A 21,440-nucleotide genomic window follows, 5' to 3' on the forward strand; every position below is an offset into this window, starting at 1 on the left:
GCAGAAAATATTGAAAGTAAAGTTATGGAGCTGCAGAAAGAGGGGGAAGGAAGTCCAAGTTTTGAAATGTCAAAAGGACTGTAAAATGAGTGAAATGTATAAAGCTGCTAAAATGTATAACCTTGAAAGTATAATTTTTAAAAAAGAAAAATGTTAGTAAAATGGGTGAAAGGTATAAAAATGGGTGAAATGCATAAACTTGAAAGGTGTTTTTTTAAAAATATATTTTTTTAAAAGCTCACACGCGACACGGAAGCCGTTGCACAAAGTGTGGCAATAACACACACACACACACACACACACACACGCCTTTCAAGGCGAGCTTGGAAATAAAGGGAGCTATTCGCCAAGCGCCCGGCCTGGCTCTCGGAGGAGGGGCGGAGAGGGTCGCCGGCAGCCCCTTCCCCGCAAAGGCTCGGCTTGAAGCAGCGGCTTCCCCCGCCTGAGAGGACAACGCCGAGCCGGGGGTTGGGCGGCCGCGCGAGGCAGCAGCGCCTCAGGCTTACCGGGCTCGCCTTGTCCTGAGGCGGCGGGCCTCGCGTTTCTTGCCCGGTTCCCCTCCCGACCCCCGGCGCCAGCAATGGAGCGCTCCGAGGCCTACTACTTCTCGGCGGCGCTCAGCTGCGCCTTCCTCGCCTCGTGCCTGCTCTTCTCGGCGCTCAACCGACAGCAACGCTCGCCTTACATGGACGAGGCCTTCCACGTCCCTCAGGCGCACGCCTACTGCGAGGGGCGCTTCCAGCAGGTTGGTAGGCCGGGCGGGCGGGCCGGCAAGCCGCTCGGGCTGAGGGGATAACCAAGCCGCCTCTCTTTGCCCCGGCCGCCTCCCTCGCCCTCTTTTATCCCAGGCGACTAGAAGGGTTTGTTCAGGGGCGGCTAGGTCCAGGGGGACTCGCCGGGCCGCAGCTGGACTACAACTCCCATCATCCCTCGGCGTGGCTCTTGATGGCGGGGGTTGATGGGAGATGGAGTCCGATGAGCCCTCCCCCTTTCACCTGCTCTTAAGACGCCCGCCTTGAGTCAAAGCAGAGGGGTAGTTTGTCGGATCTTGTAGGTTTTAAACCTCACGCACGTACCTTTCCAGTTATGATTTGCAGGGCATCTGTCAAGGGGTGCAGGGAAGCCTATGCTAAATAATAATAATAATAATAATAATTAATTAATTATTATTATTATTATTATTATTATTATTATTATTATTATTATTATTTCATTATTTATGCCCCGCCCATCTGGCTAGGTTTCCCCAGCCACTCTGGGCGGCTTACAGCACTTAAAAAAATTATCAAGCATTAGATACTAAAAATTTTCCGATACAGGGTTGCTTTTAATGTTTAATAGGTTATTGTATTTTAGTGTTTTGTTGGAAGCCGCCCAGAGTGGCTGGGGAAACCCAGCCAGATGGGCAGGGTATAAATAATAATAATAATAATAATAATAATAATTATCATTATCATTATCATTATCATTATTATTACTACTCAAGCCCTGCAAATCTGAATTTGGCCATCAGGGTTTAGAACTAGGGTTGCCACTTTTGTTCTGGCAAAATACAGGGCGGGGTGGGGCAGTTGGGTGATTATCAGTGCTTTCCCCCCTTAAAAATGTTTAGGGGTACTCTCATTTTCCTACTCATATTGAAATATTGCCCCTCAATGAGGCCAAACTTAGATTCACAAAATGTTTAGGGGTATGCACCCCCCAGAAAAAGTCACTGGTGATGATGATGATTTTCCTCCCCCAAGTGACTTCAAAGCAATCCATTGCCATCTATTGCAGCCTTTTAGGGTGGCCCGTCTGGAATTTGTCGCACACACACACATATACATGAATTTGTAGATCTGTCCGTGCTTAAATGCACAGCTTTTCAAACATGTGCCTTGGGAGAGGATCTCTAACTTGGCAAAGAGAGGGGAAGACCTGAAATGCAGGACAAAACTGTTACCGATACAGGAAGTAAAAATTTACCTTGAAATATGGGGCAATCCTGTACTATACAAGACAGGTGGCAAAGGACAACTTCTGATATACAGCTATAAGAACTAAATCATGTGTGTAAAAGAGCTGCTTTCAGTCTGCAAAGCTCTTCATGTGTTTCACTTTCCCAACGGCACCACAAGGTCTTGCTGGTGCCCAGTTGTGTCCCATAATTCTGATTTTTAAGGTAAGCGCTGGGGCTCAAAGTGCCCCCAAACTGTACCCTTTGATACGGAAAGTCCACCCCCAATTCCAACCCTAATTGGTGAGGAATTGTACAGTGCAATCTGCTCACTTTCAGAGACTCTTCCCTTTATAAAAATCAATTTACATGTTTCCCGTCTGAGCCCTGGCATGGGAAACAGATTCTGGAGCTGCATCGGTGCTGCGATTGCAGTTCCTTAGAAACTCCATTTCCCCCCTTTATTTGTGCAGCCCAAGGGATTACAGTCCTAATCTTTCTAAATCCTTCCCTGTCCACTTTACTCTCCCCCTCAACTGTCCCCAGTAAGTCTGCAGCAGCAATCTGTGCGCATCATACATGAACATCGAAGCAGAGCGCATTAACAACACAATTCTATACATGGGTATTCAGAAGTAAATCCCATTGAGTTTGATTGGGCTTACTCCAAAGCAAGTGATACAGGATTGTTGTATGAGGCAAAATTCCTGCCTACAGTTATTTCAAAGACCCACAGTTTATACATAGGCTCCGCCTACAAGCCTTCCTTCAGAAATAATAGCATAATTTCAGTGGCGGCTTACTTATAAAAAGGTATATGCACTTAAAAACGGTATGTACTTTCATTAAATGGAACATGAAACATCACTCAGATCTTGCTTCACATCCAGTGACTATTACCACGCCATTTACCACTTTCCTGATATAAGTAGCAACGGGTAATAAATAGAATAATCGTTAGACTGCACAAGTTCTTCTCACCAAAACAGAATGTCTAGTTGCCATTTGGGGGCAAGACAGCTCTAAAGTCATACTTTGCAAAAGATTGGCTGACTGCGATCCGTTAAGCATCTGGCTAGTTCTGATGAAACCTTGAGCTAGGTTAAGAACTTTGGGAACTTGAAAGAAGAAAATTCACTTTATCCAGGGACAGTCTCCATATATATTGGCCCATTCCTACCTGTTATGATCAATGGTGATCAGTTGATCAGCACTGAGAGGGAACCCTGCTTGCAAAGGAACAATGAGGACCTCATCTTATGCAGCCAGTTGCTAGCTGCACCTATACCTGCATCATACGTGACATCATATATATGATGCCGGCTGTGGGGCAGAGTGGCAGCTTGTGGGAACTGGCCTCAAGTGTCAAATTCGGACCTGTGCCAGCCTAGTTAGGCCAGCTCGCTGGAAGTTCCCCATTGCTGCCCAAATAGCTTTTATGCAGGGATTAGCACATATAACTTTTCTAGCCTGTTGCAACTGTTTGGCAGTAAGCATGCAGTGCTGCAGAGATCGGCTTTACATGGACTTAGCAGTTGGGATAGTCAGAAAGGGACAAATTTTTATAATATGTCAGGAGAAAAACCACCAGATTCTTGGCTAGCGGTTCAGAGACATTTCAGAGATGAAACCCAGTTGACTATATGAGACAGCTAAGAGGATGCAAGGCCCAGTTCATCCATAACACTAGATCATGATTTGGAAACAAGCCTTAATTTGTAATTTCCCAGCTTGTACCCAGCGCTGTTTGGCATTAAGGGTTAGCCGACTCATATAGTCGAATATTGACATATCAAATTGTATAGCATACAGTGGTACCTCGGGTTACATATTCTTCAGGTTAGACACTTCAGGTTACAGACTCCGCTAACCCAGAAATATTACCTCGGGTTAAGAACTTTCCTTCAGTATGAGAACAGAAATCGTGCTCCGGCAGCACGGTGGCAGCGGGAGGCCCCATTAGCTAAAGTGGTGCTTCAGGTTAAGAACGGACCTCCGGAACGAATTAAGTACTTAACCCGAGGTACCACTGTATAAGAATCAGTTAAATGGAATTCAGTTAAGATGGAACTTTGTCTTCTGTTTAAACAAAAATTCTAAAACATGACTTCGGAGGCCGCGTCCTTAGCAAAAAAAAAAAAAAAAGTGACACAAATGACGTGCATTTCATTTTCGAAACTGCCAAGGTAATGTGAATCAGGGATTTTCATCTCTCTCCCAAGATGATTAAATTTCCCATATACCTGGAACACTAATTTCTGCACAGGGAGATGTACAAGTCGCTGTTTCTCATAATAATAATAATAATAATAATAATAATAATAATAATATTATACATGGGAATAACAGAAAGAGGAAGCAGGAGTTTAATTGAATTCATTAATTTTGCATTCTGTTTTTCTAATTATAAAAACACATTTCTGAGCTTTTTAATTTTATTGTCTTTCTGTTCTCTCTTTTTGCAGTGGGACCCCATGATTACTACACTTCCTGGTTTATATTTGGTGTCAGTTGGAATTGTGAAACCTGCAGCGTGGCTCTTTGGGTGGTCTGGAAGCATAGTCTGCTCTACAGGAATGCTCAGATTCATTAATCTTCTGTTCAGCATTGGGAACTTCTATTTACTATATTTGCTTTTTTGCAGGATGCACCATAAAAAGGTACAGTGCAAATGTATCACACTTAAAAGAGTGTCATTCCTATACACAGTAGCACCATTAATGTGTCAGAGGCTTGGCAAAACTCTGAACTCTTCCATTATGATGTAGCTGCATTTTATTCTCTTTCTGCAATAACATTTGGATCTTCCCAGCATCTTAGACTATGTTGCCTTCCTGTTTTTTCTAAAAGCAAGTACTTTTAGAAGCTTTTTGCGCACATGGCAAGCAAAGACTTATGCATGTGCTTAATATTACACCTGTGACTACAAGTCACATTGGTCTTTCATAGGCTTGTAATGCAGTCATAAGGACTTTTTAAGGATTTTGCAATGGTTTACACTATGTTATGTTCAGGATCTTAGCAATATTCATTTTGGGTGCAATCCTATACAAGTCTACTCAGAAGTAAGAGCCATGTAGTCCCAGGTAAGTGTTTATGGGAATCCAATCTTACTCTTGATGGGTCATTTGGTCAGAAATGTGGTTTTACTAGGGTTGCAGTGTTTGGTAGATTAATTGGTTAGGATTAACCACTTAAAAAATAATAGTGAGCAAAAAAGTATCCCATTCCATTAATCAGGCAATGTATTTTTTAAAAGAAAAAATATGGTTCTAAATTTTAAACTCATTGAAATCAGTGGAATTAAGCACACCCAGTTCTCTGTTAGATTTAGGCCATTATTTTTAAAATACAAATGCTTATATAAACTGCAAATTACAAACACCCTCTTAGAACAGGGATTTTTTGTGCCTGCGAGAGAAAAGGAAATCCTTTTTTTAAGAGAATGCCTAATATTACATATGTGAGACCTCCGGGTATAGGACAATATATAAATTCAGGGGGGGAGGAGGAGGAGGAGGAGTGGTACATCACTTAAAAAGAAAAAAGCATGCTTCTTGCTTCAGAAGTATTGTTTTTATCAATGCATGATTTTAATCAGAACATTAATCAAGTGAAATGCACTTGATTAAAGATGATTTAACTTGTTTAATCAGTTGGCAGTTCTGTTTTTAGCAGTTGAAATCCTGGAAGTTACCTTAAAACAAAATGGTTTGCGACAAATGATTTGAGATGCCTGTCCAATTCAGTGGTGCTTGCGCAAACGAAGTTTCCAGTGGTTGCCCATTTTGTTATTAATTCATAATGGAAGCAACAGTCCTGATTCTTCTTTTTCGTCGCCCTTTCTAGGCTGCCTCTGGATTCCAGAGAATTCTGTCAACCTTGACGCTCGCAGCATTTCCAACTCTTTATTTTTTTACATTCCTTTATTATACCGACACAGGCTCAACCTTCTTCACTCTTTTTGCTTATTTAATGTGCCTTTACGGCAATCATAAAACGTCAGCCCTGCTTGGGTTCTGCGGCTTCATGTTTCGTCAGACCAACATTGTATGGACTGTGTTCTGCGGAGGAAGTGTCGTTGCACAAAAACTAAGCGAGGCCTGGAAGGCAGAGCTGTCGAAAAGCAAAGAGCAGAAGAACTCGCCGGCAAAGGGATCCTTTTCAGAACTCCTCAGACTCTTCAGGTTTCTCCAGGCCTACCTCATGTCACTTAAAAACCTAACCACTCTCTTTCTCTTGACATGGCCATACATCACGACGGTGCTGGTTTTCTTCACTTTTGTGGTCCTCAATGACGGCATTGTTGTTGGCGACAGGAGCAGCCATGAAGCCTGTCTGCATTTCCCCCAGCTTTTCTACTTCCTTTCTTTTACTCTCGTTTTTTCCTTTCCTCACCTAATAACCCCTGGCAAAATGGTCAATTTTCTCCGTTCCGTCCAGAAGCATTTTTTGCGATACAGCATCCTCACCACCGTCTCTCTATTCCTCGTCTGGAAGTTTACGTTTGCTCACAAATACTTGCTTGCAGACAACAGGCATTACACATTTTACATATGGAGAAAGATCTTTCAAAGACACGAACTGGTGAAGTACATATTAGTTCCAGTCTATATATTTGCTGGCTGGAGTTTCACAGATGCACTGAAATCAAAATCTGTTTTCTGGAATTTGGTATATTTTTTATGTTTGTTTGTTGTCACAGTTCCCCAGAAGCTATTAGAGTTCCGTTACTTCATTTTGCCATATATCATATACAGGCTGAATATTCCTGTGCCATCGCTTTCTAAACTTTTCCTGGAATTGGCTTTTTATATTTTGGTGAACGTGGTGACTTTCCATATCTTTTTGAACAAACCTTTCCAATGGCCGAACAGCGAGGAAATCCAAAGGTTTATGTGGTAATTTGGGGCATATGGGATGACTCAATTCTAGGACTTTTCCTGTAGCAAATAAGAGACTGCAGGCTTTGAAACTCTTACCAAGGAAAAAAGAAACATTCTGGATGTTTGTAACTGGCAGTGAATATGAAATCTGATGCACCGTTTTTGCAGATATTGAAAAGCCATTTTTATACAGTTAAAATCCTGGGAATTAATAAATATAAGATCAGGGAAATTAAACCACAAAAAACTAATGTGAATAAATTTGTTTACATCGTGCTTGCTATGTTGCAGGGGCTATAAATCTGGGATGTTTTCAATATATCTGTGTGTGTTCCTAGCTGTATGCAACGAAAAGATGGAAAACAGTGGCGTAGCTTATGTCCAATAGGTTAATTTTTGATATGATTCGTTTACTGCAATGCAGCTCCTAAACGTAGTTTTTGCTTGGTGAGGATGCCTTGTTCCTGGACTAGTGCTATCAAGAATTCAGATTTTACTACTTGGAAAGCATGTCTTCTCCAAAATGGGTTGAGTCTCACATATCAATATGTTGAAGCTCATTTGCAGGAACTGTTCACCATGGAGAAATTTACGCGTGAAAGTTAGTGGATGACGATTACCTTTACTGCAACCCAAATGAACCTGAAAATGGGGCCTCAGGAATAAAATGGCAAGAATAAAGAACACTGAAATCTACTGTGGGCTCGAGGACCACAGTTGATTTACACATCATGCAATTAACCTAATCTGCATGTCACTTAACATGCTGGATGCTAGGCTACAGCAGGTTAGCACATTCAACACATTCCGTATCTTTAAGACGTTCTGATGAAAGCAATGAAGTTTAAAGTATAGCTGAGTATTTAAGGTTGTGTTCCTATGCACACTTTCCTAAGTAAGCCCCACTGAACACTGGGTCTTCCTTCTGAGCATGCATAGGATTATGCTACAAGGTTTTAAGTCTAATAACTTATCAGAAAGTTCCATTGAACCCAGTAGAGTTGTGGGTTTTTTTTTAGCATAAACACCCTTAAGACTTGAGTGGTTCAACCTTCATTGTCTCAATGCCTTGCCCAACTTTTGCACCCTTTGCATTGATTCTGCAATGTTTTGAGAATTTTGTATCCATTGAGGATGAACAGGAAAGAATTTCCAAGGGCTGCCTCCATTTGTTCGCTTTCAGTGTATGCCAGCTCCCAAAACGTTGTAGAATTACCTTCCTTATTGTTTCTGTGCTTGCTTTTGCTGTTATTTTGTAATTATGGCAGCTGAAAATGTATGGTTTCTTTTAAAAATAAAATCACAGGTTCCCCATCTCTCCCCTAAGATAGAGCAGGGTATATACATTTGCCAGTCTATTCTGATGGCGTTCTTGTTATCTTCTAGTCAAATGGGCTCCAAGTGGTTCTTATGTGAAATAACAGGATGAAATTTAGCAATGAAAGAGTTTGAACTTCAAACCATTTCCAGGCAAATGCCATTAGATATCTAAATAATAAATAATACTAAAAATATTTCAAAAAATCTGATTAACTTTAGTGGCTGATGTCCAGAATACAGGGCTTCAGAGTACAACATGAATTTTCCTTATTGGTTTAACAGGAACATCTTACACTATGCAGGATGTGAACATTTTAAATTGAAACACAGGCCTAAAAGAATAAATTACTTAGCTTACTGGTTTAATAAAAATAAGATGCAGCTGAAGTTTCCTAATCAAGGTTCTTGGAGAAATAAACAAAGCAATAATGAGCTGTTTGTTATTGCTTTCAGCTAGCATTAATGGTTAATAGCACTAATCTGCTTTTTGAGATGGGTCTTGTGGGTTTGATTGGAGTCTTTTGGAAATGCAGTTCAGAAACTCAAAAGGCAACAGTGCAAAGATAACTGGTATTGTTCATGGCTTCTATTAATTGTAAATGAAATCCGCAGGGCTTCTGAAATGATGCGCACAACTTACAAAAGATTTCAAAACAAGAATCTTCCTTATTATCACGAACCTTTTAAATTTACTGTTCTTCAGTGTGCCAGTATAACTGCCACTTGTGGTTAATACAAAGTTTTGATTCCTACTTCTTTATTCCCATTCCAGCCACCACTAGGAATAGGCATTGCTGGCACAGAGCATCTCTCCATGCTGCAGAAATACAACGCCGAACTTGCAGCTTCGAGTGCTAGAGAAATCTCTTTCAATAGTTGCGTGTAGAGTAACTTTCGCATATTGACTTCAGTTTCCTTCATTTTGGAGAAGTTTTCACCTCTGGGAAAGACTCATAGCTCAGTGGAAAAGTGCATATTATACATGCAAGTCTCAGGTTCACTTTCTTACACCTCTAGTTAAGGATCCTTTTGGAGCAGTGTTGGGAAGAGGTTCCAGAAGATAACCTTTGAGAGCTGTTGCCATTCAGAGTAGTCCCTTTGGGACACTTTCTTTGGGCTTTAAAAGCAGGCTATAAATCTAGGTTAGGTTAATAAGTAAGCTAAAACAGTTCCCTGTGTTAACTAGCTTTTTTGAAAGCAGAAATCCAGGAGGTGAATGAGTCCCTATGTATTATCTGCATTCCAGAAAGAACTGCACCTGATTTTTTTATACCTGACATGTTGAAGACACAGACAGAAGCTGTGGATAATAAGGCATGGCTGAAGTACCTTATGCTAACTGTGATTTTGCAGCAAACATCTCTATAACTTTACATAAGTTTTATATCAGAAAATGCAACAATAAGACAATAATGTCTTAAGAAATCTATTTCAGGCTACAGTTTTTTGTCCTAAACCAAGCTGCACATTGGCATAAATCTCTCATCTCTCAAAACATGCAACCTGGGCATGTTTCTTAACCGAAGGTTGTGTCACACCAGCTGTTGTAAAGTCCCTTCTTTGTGGCAAATTCTTCCCCTGCTGCACTGTGACAGTATTGGACTGCGAAATGTGGACATGAATGACTATGTAAGAGGTATTGTGCACTTTTGTTAGCAAGGCTTGCCATTTTTGTGTGATGCAATTACCCTGCAGCACAACGTGTGGGAAATTCAACCCAAAAGTAATCATAGACTTTGTCCCACACGGGGATCAAACCTGCAACCTTGGTGTTACCAGAACCATAATCTAACCAGAGCTAGGACTATCTGCAGAACCCCTAGTTGAGAAATCCCCCAGGATCAATTTAATTGTTTTGCCAAACAGGAGACATATTTATTCAGAATTTATCATTTTATTCAGTATTTAGCATGAGAAGAGTGAGCAGTGTTTCTAAGGGCTGGACTTGTGGCTATTTTCAGAGGAATAACTGAATTTGTATACCTTTTCCCTAACCCTTTAACAAATGAAGTACTTGCTAATTAGAGATGCCCCCTCTTCCAGATGTTTATTGTCAGTGGTTTTAAATAGATTAGATTTAAGATACGCATTCCATAAAAAAACCAACATAACCCTAAATTCTTTAAACAGCAAGGAAGAAATACTGGTTAACTAAATTCACAAGGTGGCACTGTTGAGCTGTCTTTCCTATTCATCTGTCTAGCAGGGTTTTATTAATCTTCTTTTTAGAAATTTTATGTCACTTCTAGAGTTATTGAGGTTAAAACATTCGAAGACCATCACGTTCTGTGATCCCCCCCCAGTAATTTGTGTTTATCTTAGTCTAACGGTGTGTTTCAAAAATCAGCTTTTTTTAATGCATTGTGAATATATTTTTTTTAATAGTATTTGTAGACTGCAGTGTTTAAAGCAGTAGAAATCCTGTTGAATTTCTAGAAAATTCCTGTACTTTATACTTAGGATAATCATTCTTTCGCTATGACAGGATTCATCTAGTTCTGTTACGGAAAGGAAGAGCACTGTATTGTTCAACTAGAGCAGAAGGCCTCTCTCTAAAATATTAATTATTTTTTAAAGGTGGAGTAAGTTGGGCTTAAAAAAGATGTATCCTCAGAGGGCTTGGAACCATCTGCTAGTTTGACTTTGTGTGTTAAATGTCACCTACATTCTGCTGAGGCGTGCAGAACCAAGGAGGTCTGCTTCCCAGAATATGTACATCTGTCACATTTCCTTAATTCTCGGCAACCACAACCACCTTTTCTTTCTCTAGATAGTTTCCTTTTGCCAACATATCACATAGCAATAGGTTCCCAGTATGTGAAGTGGAAAAGTTATCATTGGGACAATCGCAGAATGGAAAGCCTAGGTGCAGGTCAGTCTTATCTATAGTCAACTTGGTTTTGCAGTCAACTAACTCCCACCTTGGGAGGGATGCGGGTGGCGCTGTGGGTTAAGCCACAGAGCCTAGGATTTGCCGATCAGAAGGTCGGCGGTTCGAATCCCTGCGACAGGGTGAGCTCCTGTTGCACGGTCCCTGCTCCTGCCCACCTAGCAGTTCGAAAGCACGTCAAAGGGCAAGTAGATAAATAGGGACCTCTCCGGCGGGAAGGTAAACGGCGTTTCCGTGCGCTGCTCTGGTTCGCCAGAAGCGGCTTAGTCATGCTGGCCACATGACCCAGAAGCTGTACACCGGCTCCCTTGGCCAAAAAGCGAGATGAGTGCTGCAACCCCAGAGTCGGCCATGACTGGACCTAATGGTTAGGGGTCCCTTTACCTTTACTAACTCCCACCTACTGGCATTTAGGCTTGGTAAAGCAGACGATAAATTTCTGCAACCCATTCTAGACAATACCGAGCTACATGGACCAATGTCCTGGGAGCTTCCTGTGTCAAAAAATGCAAAGATAAAACAGACCTGGGATTATGTGCCAGGACTTTGTGTACTCGCCTCTTGCTTTTCTGTCTTGGAAGAGAAGGCGAATATGTTTCTCTCTGCTGGGCACAAGAGGAAACAAAAAAAGTAAAATAGTGGGTTTGGAGAGATGCTATGAATTGTGCCTGCAGACTGTGAATAGTGATATGACCAGGCCAACAAAGTTTGCACTAAGTATGAACCCATTTTACCTATGGGTATGCCTGATCCCTAACCACTAAAGGCCAAAGTGGCTGAACAAACTGACCATAAGGTTTCTTTTCCGCAGAAATGTTTGGAACGAGTTCTACAGAACGTTATAGAATGGCTATAACGTTATGTGGAGCTACCATGCGATGAAAGGAATATTTCAAAGTAAGGGAATCTGACCCAACTTCTCTATTGTGTGCCGAGAAAGAAATAGTTGTGTTCTTAATGGCTTGTTGTACATTAACCTTCAGTATAGAGAGTCCTGTGTGTCTTGGCTGCTGCGTTTACTTCAGTGGAGAGGGCAGCTCTGTGTGTGCAAAGGGGTGTATTGTGAAAGGGGACGCCCTTGTATATTTATTGCTGTGACTGTACTGCGTACACAATCACTGGTTTAAGATGCTGCTTTTTTGGATAGTTTAGGATGCCATATAAATTGCAAGGCAAGCCACTGGAGATGTCCCTTTATAGGAAAAAAGTGGCTCTGTGGCTAGGTAGCTGGTCTCAATTATGAGAATGATCTAAATACACGATATATGAAACATGAAGGAATCACTTTCATGTTAAAGATGCCAAATCAAGACTGCTGTTGTTTGTGAGTATATAAAATAAAGCAACTGCCTCTTCATTTTTAGGAAAATTGTTGGTTTTTAAAATTGTAACCTTGTGTCCTTTTGTTACATTATACGTGTGCTTTCCCTTAATAATTTTGGAACACCCGAATTATTGTGGGTGCGATGTTATAATAAAGAATTTCACTAAGGTGCCTTGTAGTGAGCATCTTTCATTTACACGCTATTTGATTACTAAATTAATGTAGTATCATTCTTCGGCACTGTATGCACCATATGTCTGAATCGAATGGATTGATCGCGGAATATTAACAGTTTTACAGTTCATATTTCTACATCTGTCACCTTCAGTGTTTTCACTGATTAGGTGCCTTTTGCTCTCTCTAAACCTGCAGCTTTCCTGATTTTGTCTTTGATTAGCTGTCATATTTAATTGGTAGAATCTATGAAATGCTTAACACTGCCTTGTCCTTGTATCCCCTTACAGTTTTTAACTGTGATATGTTATTACTTTCGACAGATCATTTTTTATGTTGCTGGCCTGTGACTGAGTGAAGGTTTGGGTAAGCAATCTGGTTATTCGGCCATAAAGTTTGGCCAGTGCTAGGAAACACTGTAAGCAGATGTCCCACTAATCATCAAGCCTTCACTTTCTTATCCAGCATTCCCCATTCCTATTTTGTTGCATATATTTCTTTTTTAATCTCACAATTATCTCTGGGCATATTTCTAGTGCCGCATGGAGGATATGTCCTGAATCCAGGGTTGGGTGGATCAATCAGTTTTGGTTTCTCTTGGTTTCTCATTTTTCCAACCATAAGGTCTGTTCCCATTTCCACATCAGTTTGTGAATTGTTTTTAAAGTCCTCATGGAAATTCTTTAAACCCATCAGCTGATTTCTCCTAAGAAGACTTTCCCTAACAGAGTCATTTTTGAAAAGCGATTTCCCCCAGTATAATGCATTTTTCAGCAATTTGCATACTTTATCCTAGAGTGTGCATTTTGTGCATGTTCCTTGGCTGTAGAATGACATTTCTAAATTCAGAGAAGTGTAAATTTTGAGGTATGGCTGTGCTTCAGTTTGCATATTGTTTTGGAAGGTCTGAATTTGGTAGGTTTGCCTCTAAATGCAAATTTAATCCCTACCAATACCTGCACCCTTCTCTGAACATTGTCTGTCTGTCACTGCCTCCCCAGCATTTTGTGGCATCTTCTTGCAAACTGGACAGGAGCATTTTCATTGGGAGAAATGAAAGGAAATCTTAACTACGTTCATTCATTGAAACGTCAGCCCTTTGTCCAAAAATCTTCCAGGAAGCTGGTGCTGTTTCATACAAAGTATATTTTCTGTCCGTGCAAGGATATGTAATATATGAAGTAGCAGATAAAAGGAATTAAATCCACTGGCAAATATAAGGCATGGCAGCAATTCTTCCAGCCACAGGATTTGCAGGAACTGATGCTCTTTATAACTACAGTCAACCAGTTCTCATATTCCTTTCTCCCTGGAAAGGCACACAAAGAGAAGGTACAGGGCAATTTGTGGGTGAATTCGAATAAGTTTTACTCAGAGTCAACTCAGTGAAACTAATGAACATTGAAGCCTTTCCCCTAGGTATTATAGGTGAAGAGTTTCCAAGAGAAGATAAAATACTTTTTATGTATGCAACAACGGCAGCGAGAAGGCTACTAGCTCAGGGATGGAAGGAAGAAGAAATACCAACAAAAGAATGACAGATGAAACTGATGCAGTATGTGGAAATGGCAAAACTGACGGGGCGGATCCGAAACCAGGAAGATCAAGTATTTTCCAAAGACTGGAGTAAATTTGTCATTTACTTAAAAGACCACTGTAAACAGTTAAAGTCTTTGGCAGGGATATAAAGACACTTGTAATGTGGAATTGTTTTAATGGTAATTATGGTTATACAATAGTTAAAGGTAAAGGTAAAGGGACCCCTGACCATTAAGTCCAGTCGTGACCGACTCTGAGCTTGCGGCGCTCATCTCACTTTACTGGCCGAGGGAGCCGGCATACGGCTTCCGAGTCATATGGCCAGCATGACTAAGCCGCTTCTGGCGAACCAGAGCAGCGCACAGAAACGCCGTTTACCTTCCTGCCAGAAGGTACCTATCTACTTGCACTTTATGTGCTTTCGAACTGCTAGGTGGGCAGGAGCAGGGACCGAGCAACGGGAGCTCACCCCGTCACGGGGATTTGAACTGCCGACCTTCTGATCAGCAAGTCCTAGGCTCTGTGGTTTAACCCACAGCGCCACCTGCGTACCTAACTATTGTTAGATAAGGGTAAAAGATGCAGTAAATTTAATCTTAAAGATGGAACCCATGGAAGGAGAGAAGGAGGTCTAAGGGTTCGAAAGAACTCTGTATTTTAATGTTTAAAATCGCTATGTTTTATATATATATATTTTTTTTAAAAAACTTAATAAAAATTACACAAACACACACACAAATATAGATAGATAGAAAGATAGATAGATGATAGATAGATAGATAGATAGATAGATAGATAGATAGATAGATAGATATAGATAGATAGATAGATAGATAGATAGATAGATAGATAGATGATAGATAGATAGATACACACACACATATATGAGAAATTAATGAACATTACCAAGATAGGTCCATTAGTTTCAGTGGGTCGACTCTTGAGTAAAACTTAGTTGAGTGAACAAGCTCAAAACTGCATGCAGAATTATGGGACGTAAACAGCAGGAGCAACTGGGATCAGTAAGATGCTGGATTTTTTCTGTCTTAGATCCCCTAAACTGCTAATACAAAGACCATAAGAAGTTCCCCATTTAAAGGCTTATGCTGAATGCTCTTACTATGCCTGCGCTGTGTTTCCTTGAGCCAGTTACCTCTGCCCTGTGTTCATAGTGGGCTCGTAGAAATCAAAATATAAAAATAAAAATACCCTGCACATATAAAGACATAATAAAACGTCAAACATTAAAAACTACCCAATGCAGGGCTGCCTTCATATGTCTTCTAAAAATTGTGTAGTTCTTTATCTCCTTGACATCTGAAGGGAGGGTACCACAGCCAAGAAGACCTTCTGCTTTGTTCCCTGTAAATTCACTTCTTGCACACATACACTCACAACACATAAGCAGCTGGCTGGCAGAACCAAACAAATCTGCCGAGAAAAGCTGTTTTTTAAAATGAATGAATAAATAAATAATGTTTGTAGACGTATTCCAAGCAGCGATGAATTCTATTTAGCCTCTGAGAAGAGAATTTTGGTCACACTCCTATTTTATGAAGCAACAAAGAAAAAACAGACTGTGTCGGTTCAAAAGCCCCAGAGAAAGATTTTAGGCTTTCTGTGTAATGTTGAAAAATGGGAGCAATTAGGGATTACACTTAACCCCAAGTACATGGCATTTTAGACTGCTGGTTTGTTTTGTTTCCAGGCAAGCCCTGGAACAAATGAAATTAGGGTCAAGGGAGGACTGTTCCTGCCGACCTGCTTTCCCCTTAGACAACTCCCATCAGTCCAGCCTTGCATGATCCTTTTCGTTGGCTCTTCCAAAAAGTACTTTCTTTTCCTTCTCGCGTTTAGCTTTAAACCTACATTCTCCGGGAATGTAACAAATGCTCCTCTTTACAGAGTGTTTGTTGTGGGGGAGGAAGGGAAAGGAGAATGTTAGCCGCTTTGAGACTCCTTAAAAAAAAAGGGAGTGAAAGCCGGGATATCAAATCCAAACTCTTCTTCTTCTTCTTCTTCTTCTACCTGCATAATCCCTCAGGTCTACGCTTCTCAAAGTGTGAAGTTCACTTCCTTATGCAGTCGCCTTGGCTTCAGGTCACTTCAAACGTTGAGCGAGAGCCTCCTGTACATAGCTGTCAACTTACAGATTTGAAAATAAGGAACCAGCAGCCTCAAAAATAAGGGATCAGCAGCCAAAATAAGGGATTTTGGCTTAGCTTATACAGAAATCCGGCACTGATGGAGCCATGCTGCTTTGGCTGCCACGGACTGTGTTTTGCAGGGGTTTGGACTAGATGATCCTAAGGGTCCACAACTCTGACCAAAGAAGAGTGGCAGACAAAACTGCTGAACAGCGTTGAGATGGCAAAGCTCACAGGCAGAATTAGGAACCAGGAAGAGGACCTCTTTAATAAAGAATGGGGAAAGTTTATAATTTATTTGAAAAGCTATTGTAAAGAGTTACATACATTGGTAGGATTGACAGAAAACTTGTAGTAAAAATTTGAAGTAAAAGGTAAAGGTAAAGGTACCCCTGCCCATACGGGCCAGTCTTGCCAGACTCTGGGGTTGTGCGCCCATCTCACTCAAGAGGCCAGGGGCCAGCGCTGTCCGAAGACACTTCCGGGTCACGTGGCCAGCGTGACATCGCTGCTCTGGCGAGCCAGAGCTGCACACGGAAACGCCGTTTACCTTCCCGCTAGAAAGCGGTCCCTATTTATCTACTTGCACCCGAGGGTGCTTTCGAACTGCTAGGTTGGCAGGCGCTGGGACCGAGCAGCGGGAGCGCACCCCGCTGCGGGGATTCGAACCGCCGACCTTTCGATCGGCAAGCCCTAGGCGCTGAGGCTTTAACCCACAGCGCCACCCGCGTCCCATAAAAATTTGAAGTATGGATGGACAAATGATGGTTAAAAATAGAGTTATGAAAGGGATGCAGAGGGGGAAATCACTACATTAAGATGCTGCACTGGTTGGAGGGGATGCTAAGCAGCACGTCGGGGCTGCCGTCATCCTGGCGCGAGGAATTCCATCGGCCTTTCCCCACCCGAGAGGGAGGGAGGGAGAGAGACTCTTACGCTACCCGTGAGCCCAGCATGAGGTGGTTGCAACACTGCAGAGCGCCGCCCTTCGCATCCCTCCCCATCTCCTCCTCTTCCTCCTCAGGCTGCCTCCTCAGCCGCCGCCGCCACCTCTAGCTTCCCCTGGCAGCAGCGGAAGTCTCACAAGACCCCTGGACCCTGGGCAGGAAAGTATGTGCTTCAATGCGTAGCGTATAAATGGCATATGTAAAAATGGAAGCCCATCACAGCAGTCAGAATGCATTCATGTTCAGATTCCCTGCCAAACTCTTGCCTGTCGAGACTTGAAACCTTTCCAGTTGTATCTGCATATCTGTGATGACGGCAGCTGTCTGAAAATGGGATATCAAAAGTTGGTTCTTGTAGTCAGCATTCTTCTTTTCCGCAAATAGGTTTCAAGGATTTGTGACTGCATTCGGCACGATGGCTTTCCTGTGACTGATTCTCTCTGATGGCTTTTTAAAGCTGTCTCTCTGAAAGACACACTTTGATCTTAAAACTGACTGAAGTTATATGTGCTTTCCCTTCAAAGAATTGCTTTTCCTTTTTAAAAAAAATGTGGGTGGTATATACACGCCCAACGGCTTTTATGTGGGCACTGTTAAAAGATATTTAAACCCTTCCTAACGAATAGTGGAATCATATGGGAGGGAAGAGTTTTAAACTTTGGGGAGCAGGTGCTTTCAGACATCACCAAGATGTCGCAGGTTCCTGTCAATGCTAGGTGTCAAAACCCTAAGCTGGACAAATTGGGTAGCGGAAGAGGGGGCCATAGTCACAGGCCCCTTCTCACAGACATGACTTGGCCATGCTGGTGATTTCCAGATTCGATTATCACAGTGCAGCCTTCCAAGTGTATATATTTTCCAGGACCAATCCCAGATTTGGTTGTCCCGGTTTCTGATTTGATCCCAGAATGCCCCTCTTTTCTTGAGGACATCGTATTTTTATCAGAGGAATGTTGGAGGGTATGGAGTTATGTGCTCTATATCCTTGAAGACGACTCAGAAACTTCAGCTGGTCAAAAATGGAGCAACCAGATTACTGGGGTTCCATTTAAAACTTACATAAACCCTTGTTTTGACATTGCTGCACTGGGACCGTCCCTGTAAAATAGGGACACTTGGAGGGTCTGTAGCATGTGAAGTAGCCGTAAGAGAATATTGTAAGAACCAATCCTCACTTGGGAGGAACAGATAACTCCTAGGAGTCATATGAGAAGACAGTTGAACAAATTCATCATCAGGGTATCTAAAATTCTGTAGCAAGGAAAGCCCACAACTTTTGTTTGAGCAATGAAAAGAAACAGCAAATCTTTGAAGGGAAAGTACCTATAACTTGGGTCACTTCTAAGGTCAAAAGGTGTATGGTTTGGATGCCAATGCCATTTTGAATCATTACAGTGGACCAAAATGTCCACTAAAAAATTGGTTCCTAAAAATTCCCAGGCAGTGCCAGGCACTCCCTGGCTACTATTATATCATCTAATTCCAGCCTATTAAGCACAGAGAAAGTTGTTGCAGTTACAGCAGGATTGTGATTGGCAAGGCTGGAACAAGCATCGTATTATCTCTTTTCACAGAGACAAGCTCTCTTGAACCCAGTGGTTTTTTCAAAGAGGGCTCAAAGTTGTTGAGCTTTTTTAGGATTTACCCCAGGAAGTAATAAACTAATAAACTGCCACGGGGGCTGGATTAAACTGACTGGAGGGCCGGATTAGGCGCCCGAAACGGACTTTGGACATGCCTCTGTATGCTTTCTTCTTCTTACAAAAAGAGCAACCAAGAGCCTTAGAACAAGCACCCCCTGAGAATCTCTGCTTCTCTTTGACTTTAACCCTAATCTAACCAATTCTTTCTAACTGTCTAATAATATGCCTCGGGTACTGCCTAGCTGTAGCACAGATACACATGGAAAAACTATGACTTATCACAGCGCATGCCACATTCAATGAAAATCTTGACCTATTATTTCTTGGGGCAAGCAGAAAAGTGAACATCAGGTTCATCGCAGAAATAGCAAGCAGGCAGCTATTTAAAATAAAAAATGGATTGCCTATCCCAGCATCATTATTAACCGGGATCAAATATATATGTATCTCAAAGGGCAAAATCCCCCACCCCTGATTTTCTCCCTTTTTAAAAAAGAATAGCAGTGTTTGTTTTTAATCACAGGATATTTCAGAGAGGTTTTTATGTTTAAGTGGCAAACATTACTCTCTGCAACGATTTGAACAAGTTGGCTGGCAGATTCCATGGTCAAGATTTCCATGGACCCTTTAGCATTATTTTGCTCTGATATGAGGAAATGGAGAGGGATGCTAATGCAATGCAGCTTTGCAATAATCAGGGCAGGGCTGTGGTTTCCGGCAGCTCCTCCCTTGTCCTCTCACAGCTTTTAGCTGCCAATAATTATTTTAAATTATACCGTAGTCAAAGCGCCTTGTCAGCCAGAGTGCAGGGATACTCTACTGTTAACTGCCACCCACAGGTTATTGTTTCCTCGCCACAGCTTCTCGGAATCACAGAAAATAGATGAGAACAAAAGAGCATTTAGTTCAATCTCTATTAACCGAGACAGGATTCACTAGAGCTGCCACTAAACAGGGTGGGGGATGGAAATGTTTAGTAATGAAAATCCTGAATTTGGATTAGATGTCTCTGTCTCCGTTAGAAGCTTAGTTTATAACCATTTAAAGATCATCATTTGCAACGGCACTTATTAGGAATAAGCATATTAGATTGTGCCTGTTCACTGTTCTTTCCCAAGTAGCTATTCCAGGTGAAGCATATGGTAATTTTCAGTCGGTATAGCACAATGGCTTTTGGCGTGGACTGGTTCTCTCTCTCTCCACCCTAATTTCTACCGTCAGATATCGGAGGAAACAATCCTGCCCTAGAGCAGGGAGGCATAGGGGCAGTTGCCCCGGGCACAAACTGGTTAGGGAGCACAACATTTCAACACCTGATGCTGACTCAATACAGCTGCATGCTTCCGTCGCTGGGCTCGCACTTCTCTGTGCGAACCAGGAAGTGACCTCTCCAGACAACGGAACGACTCTTCTTATTTCTGCAGCTGTGATCTCCTGGGTGACGCAGACGCCGTTAGGCAGTTTAATGTGCATGTGTACTCCATCCGTTTTCCTTCCTCTGCACAGTCCGGGTCAATGGCAACCCATGTTACGCCACTGCCCTAGAGTAAAAGGTTTGGAATAGACTGCCTGTGGGACCCCTTCCAAATGATTCTCTGTGGTAGGCGTGACTCCCATTTCTACCTTAAGGACCACACTAGGGGTAACCAATGTGGTACCTGGCAGATGCTGCAGACTACATCTCCCATCACCCCTGACAGATAGTCCTATTAGCTGGGTCTGATGGGAGTTGTATTCCAAAACTCTTGGGAGGGCAGCCTGTTGGCCAACTCACGTGTCTCTGTGGAACTGCATAAAGGGCATACCAGTCTCCATGGCACAGAACAGAGGCTGGAAGTTGTCAATGACTCCAGCTCCAACAATTGATTCACAGTTTTAGAAACAAGACCTAGCATTTACGCGGGGGTGGAAAGAGGCAAACAATCCACGTGTAGGAGGTTAAGATTATACCAAAGAGCGCCTTAATCGTTCTATTCTTATCCCTTGCAAAATACAGCACAAGTGGAGAGGGAGATGAGGGTAGGGTGGAAGAAAGGGGGGTATTGCATTGAATTGTCACAATTGCCTGGTGGGGGAAGCCATTTTAGAATTATTTTTAAATCCATGTAGAGGTCTATTTCTTTTTTAAAAAAGATTGTTTGTAGGAAGATACAGGAAGCAGCTAGGTGTTTTTTTCCCTTTTCTTAATTGCTCTCAACATTCATGCCTACCAAGATGTGAATGAGTAACCCAGGCTTTTGTTTTATTATCACTATTAAATAGAAATTCCCTGTCTTAAATATACAGCCTACTTACGGTAATTCCAGGAGTATTTGTTTTGGTGCTGGGACACATTGACAGGTGCCTTTTATTAAGGACCTGTGTTGGCGTTGTCTATACAGCACTGCATACCCTCCAACATTTCTCCAATGTAAAGAGAGGCATCTTATTTAATAATAATAATGATAATCATCATCATCATCGCCCATCTGAGTAGGTTGCCCCAGCCATGCTGGGTGGCTTCCAACGTTTAAAAAACATAAAACAACATTATACAACATGGTCTGGAGGAGACTCTTGAGAGTCCCATGGACTGCAAGAAGATCAAAACTATCGATTCTTAAGGAAATCAGCCCTGAGTGCTCACTGGAA

The 21,440-nt window shown here is 42.0% G+C and overlaps 2 protein-coding genes across 2 annotated transcripts in view; one reads left to right on the top strand and one right to left on the bottom strand.

Annotated features, from left to right (window-relative positions):
- The window catches only part of TPRKB (TP53RK binding protein), a 19,405-nt gene extending 18,818 nt beyond the window's left edge, over window positions 1-587 (bottom strand). The window contains exon 1 of the mRNA XM_081929170.1: window positions 507-587. The gene's annotated coding sequence lies outside the window, so the exon portion shown is untranslated. The remainder of the gene's footprint in view (window positions 1-506) is intronic.
- ALG10 (ALG10 alpha-1,2-glucosyltransferase) lies at window positions 581-12,530 on the top strand (the record flags this gene model as incomplete). The annotated part of the gene is made up of 3 exons (XM_081929168.1): window positions 581-745; window positions 4,405-4,599; window positions 5,789-12,530. 3 exons carry the CDS (start codon window positions 581-583, stop codon window positions 6,842-6,844), a joined length of 1,416 nt encoding a protein of 471 aa, XP_081785294.1. The 3' UTR covers window positions 6,845-12,530.
- Between the last annotated feature and the right edge of the window lie 8,910 nt (window positions 12,531-21,440).

Source organism: Podarcis melisellensis (assembly GCF_964234715.1).
Source record: "Podarcis melisellensis genome assembly, chromosome: 10".
NCBI lineage: Eukaryota > Metazoa > Chordata > Lepidosauria > Squamata > Lacertidae > Podarcis > Podarcis melisellensis.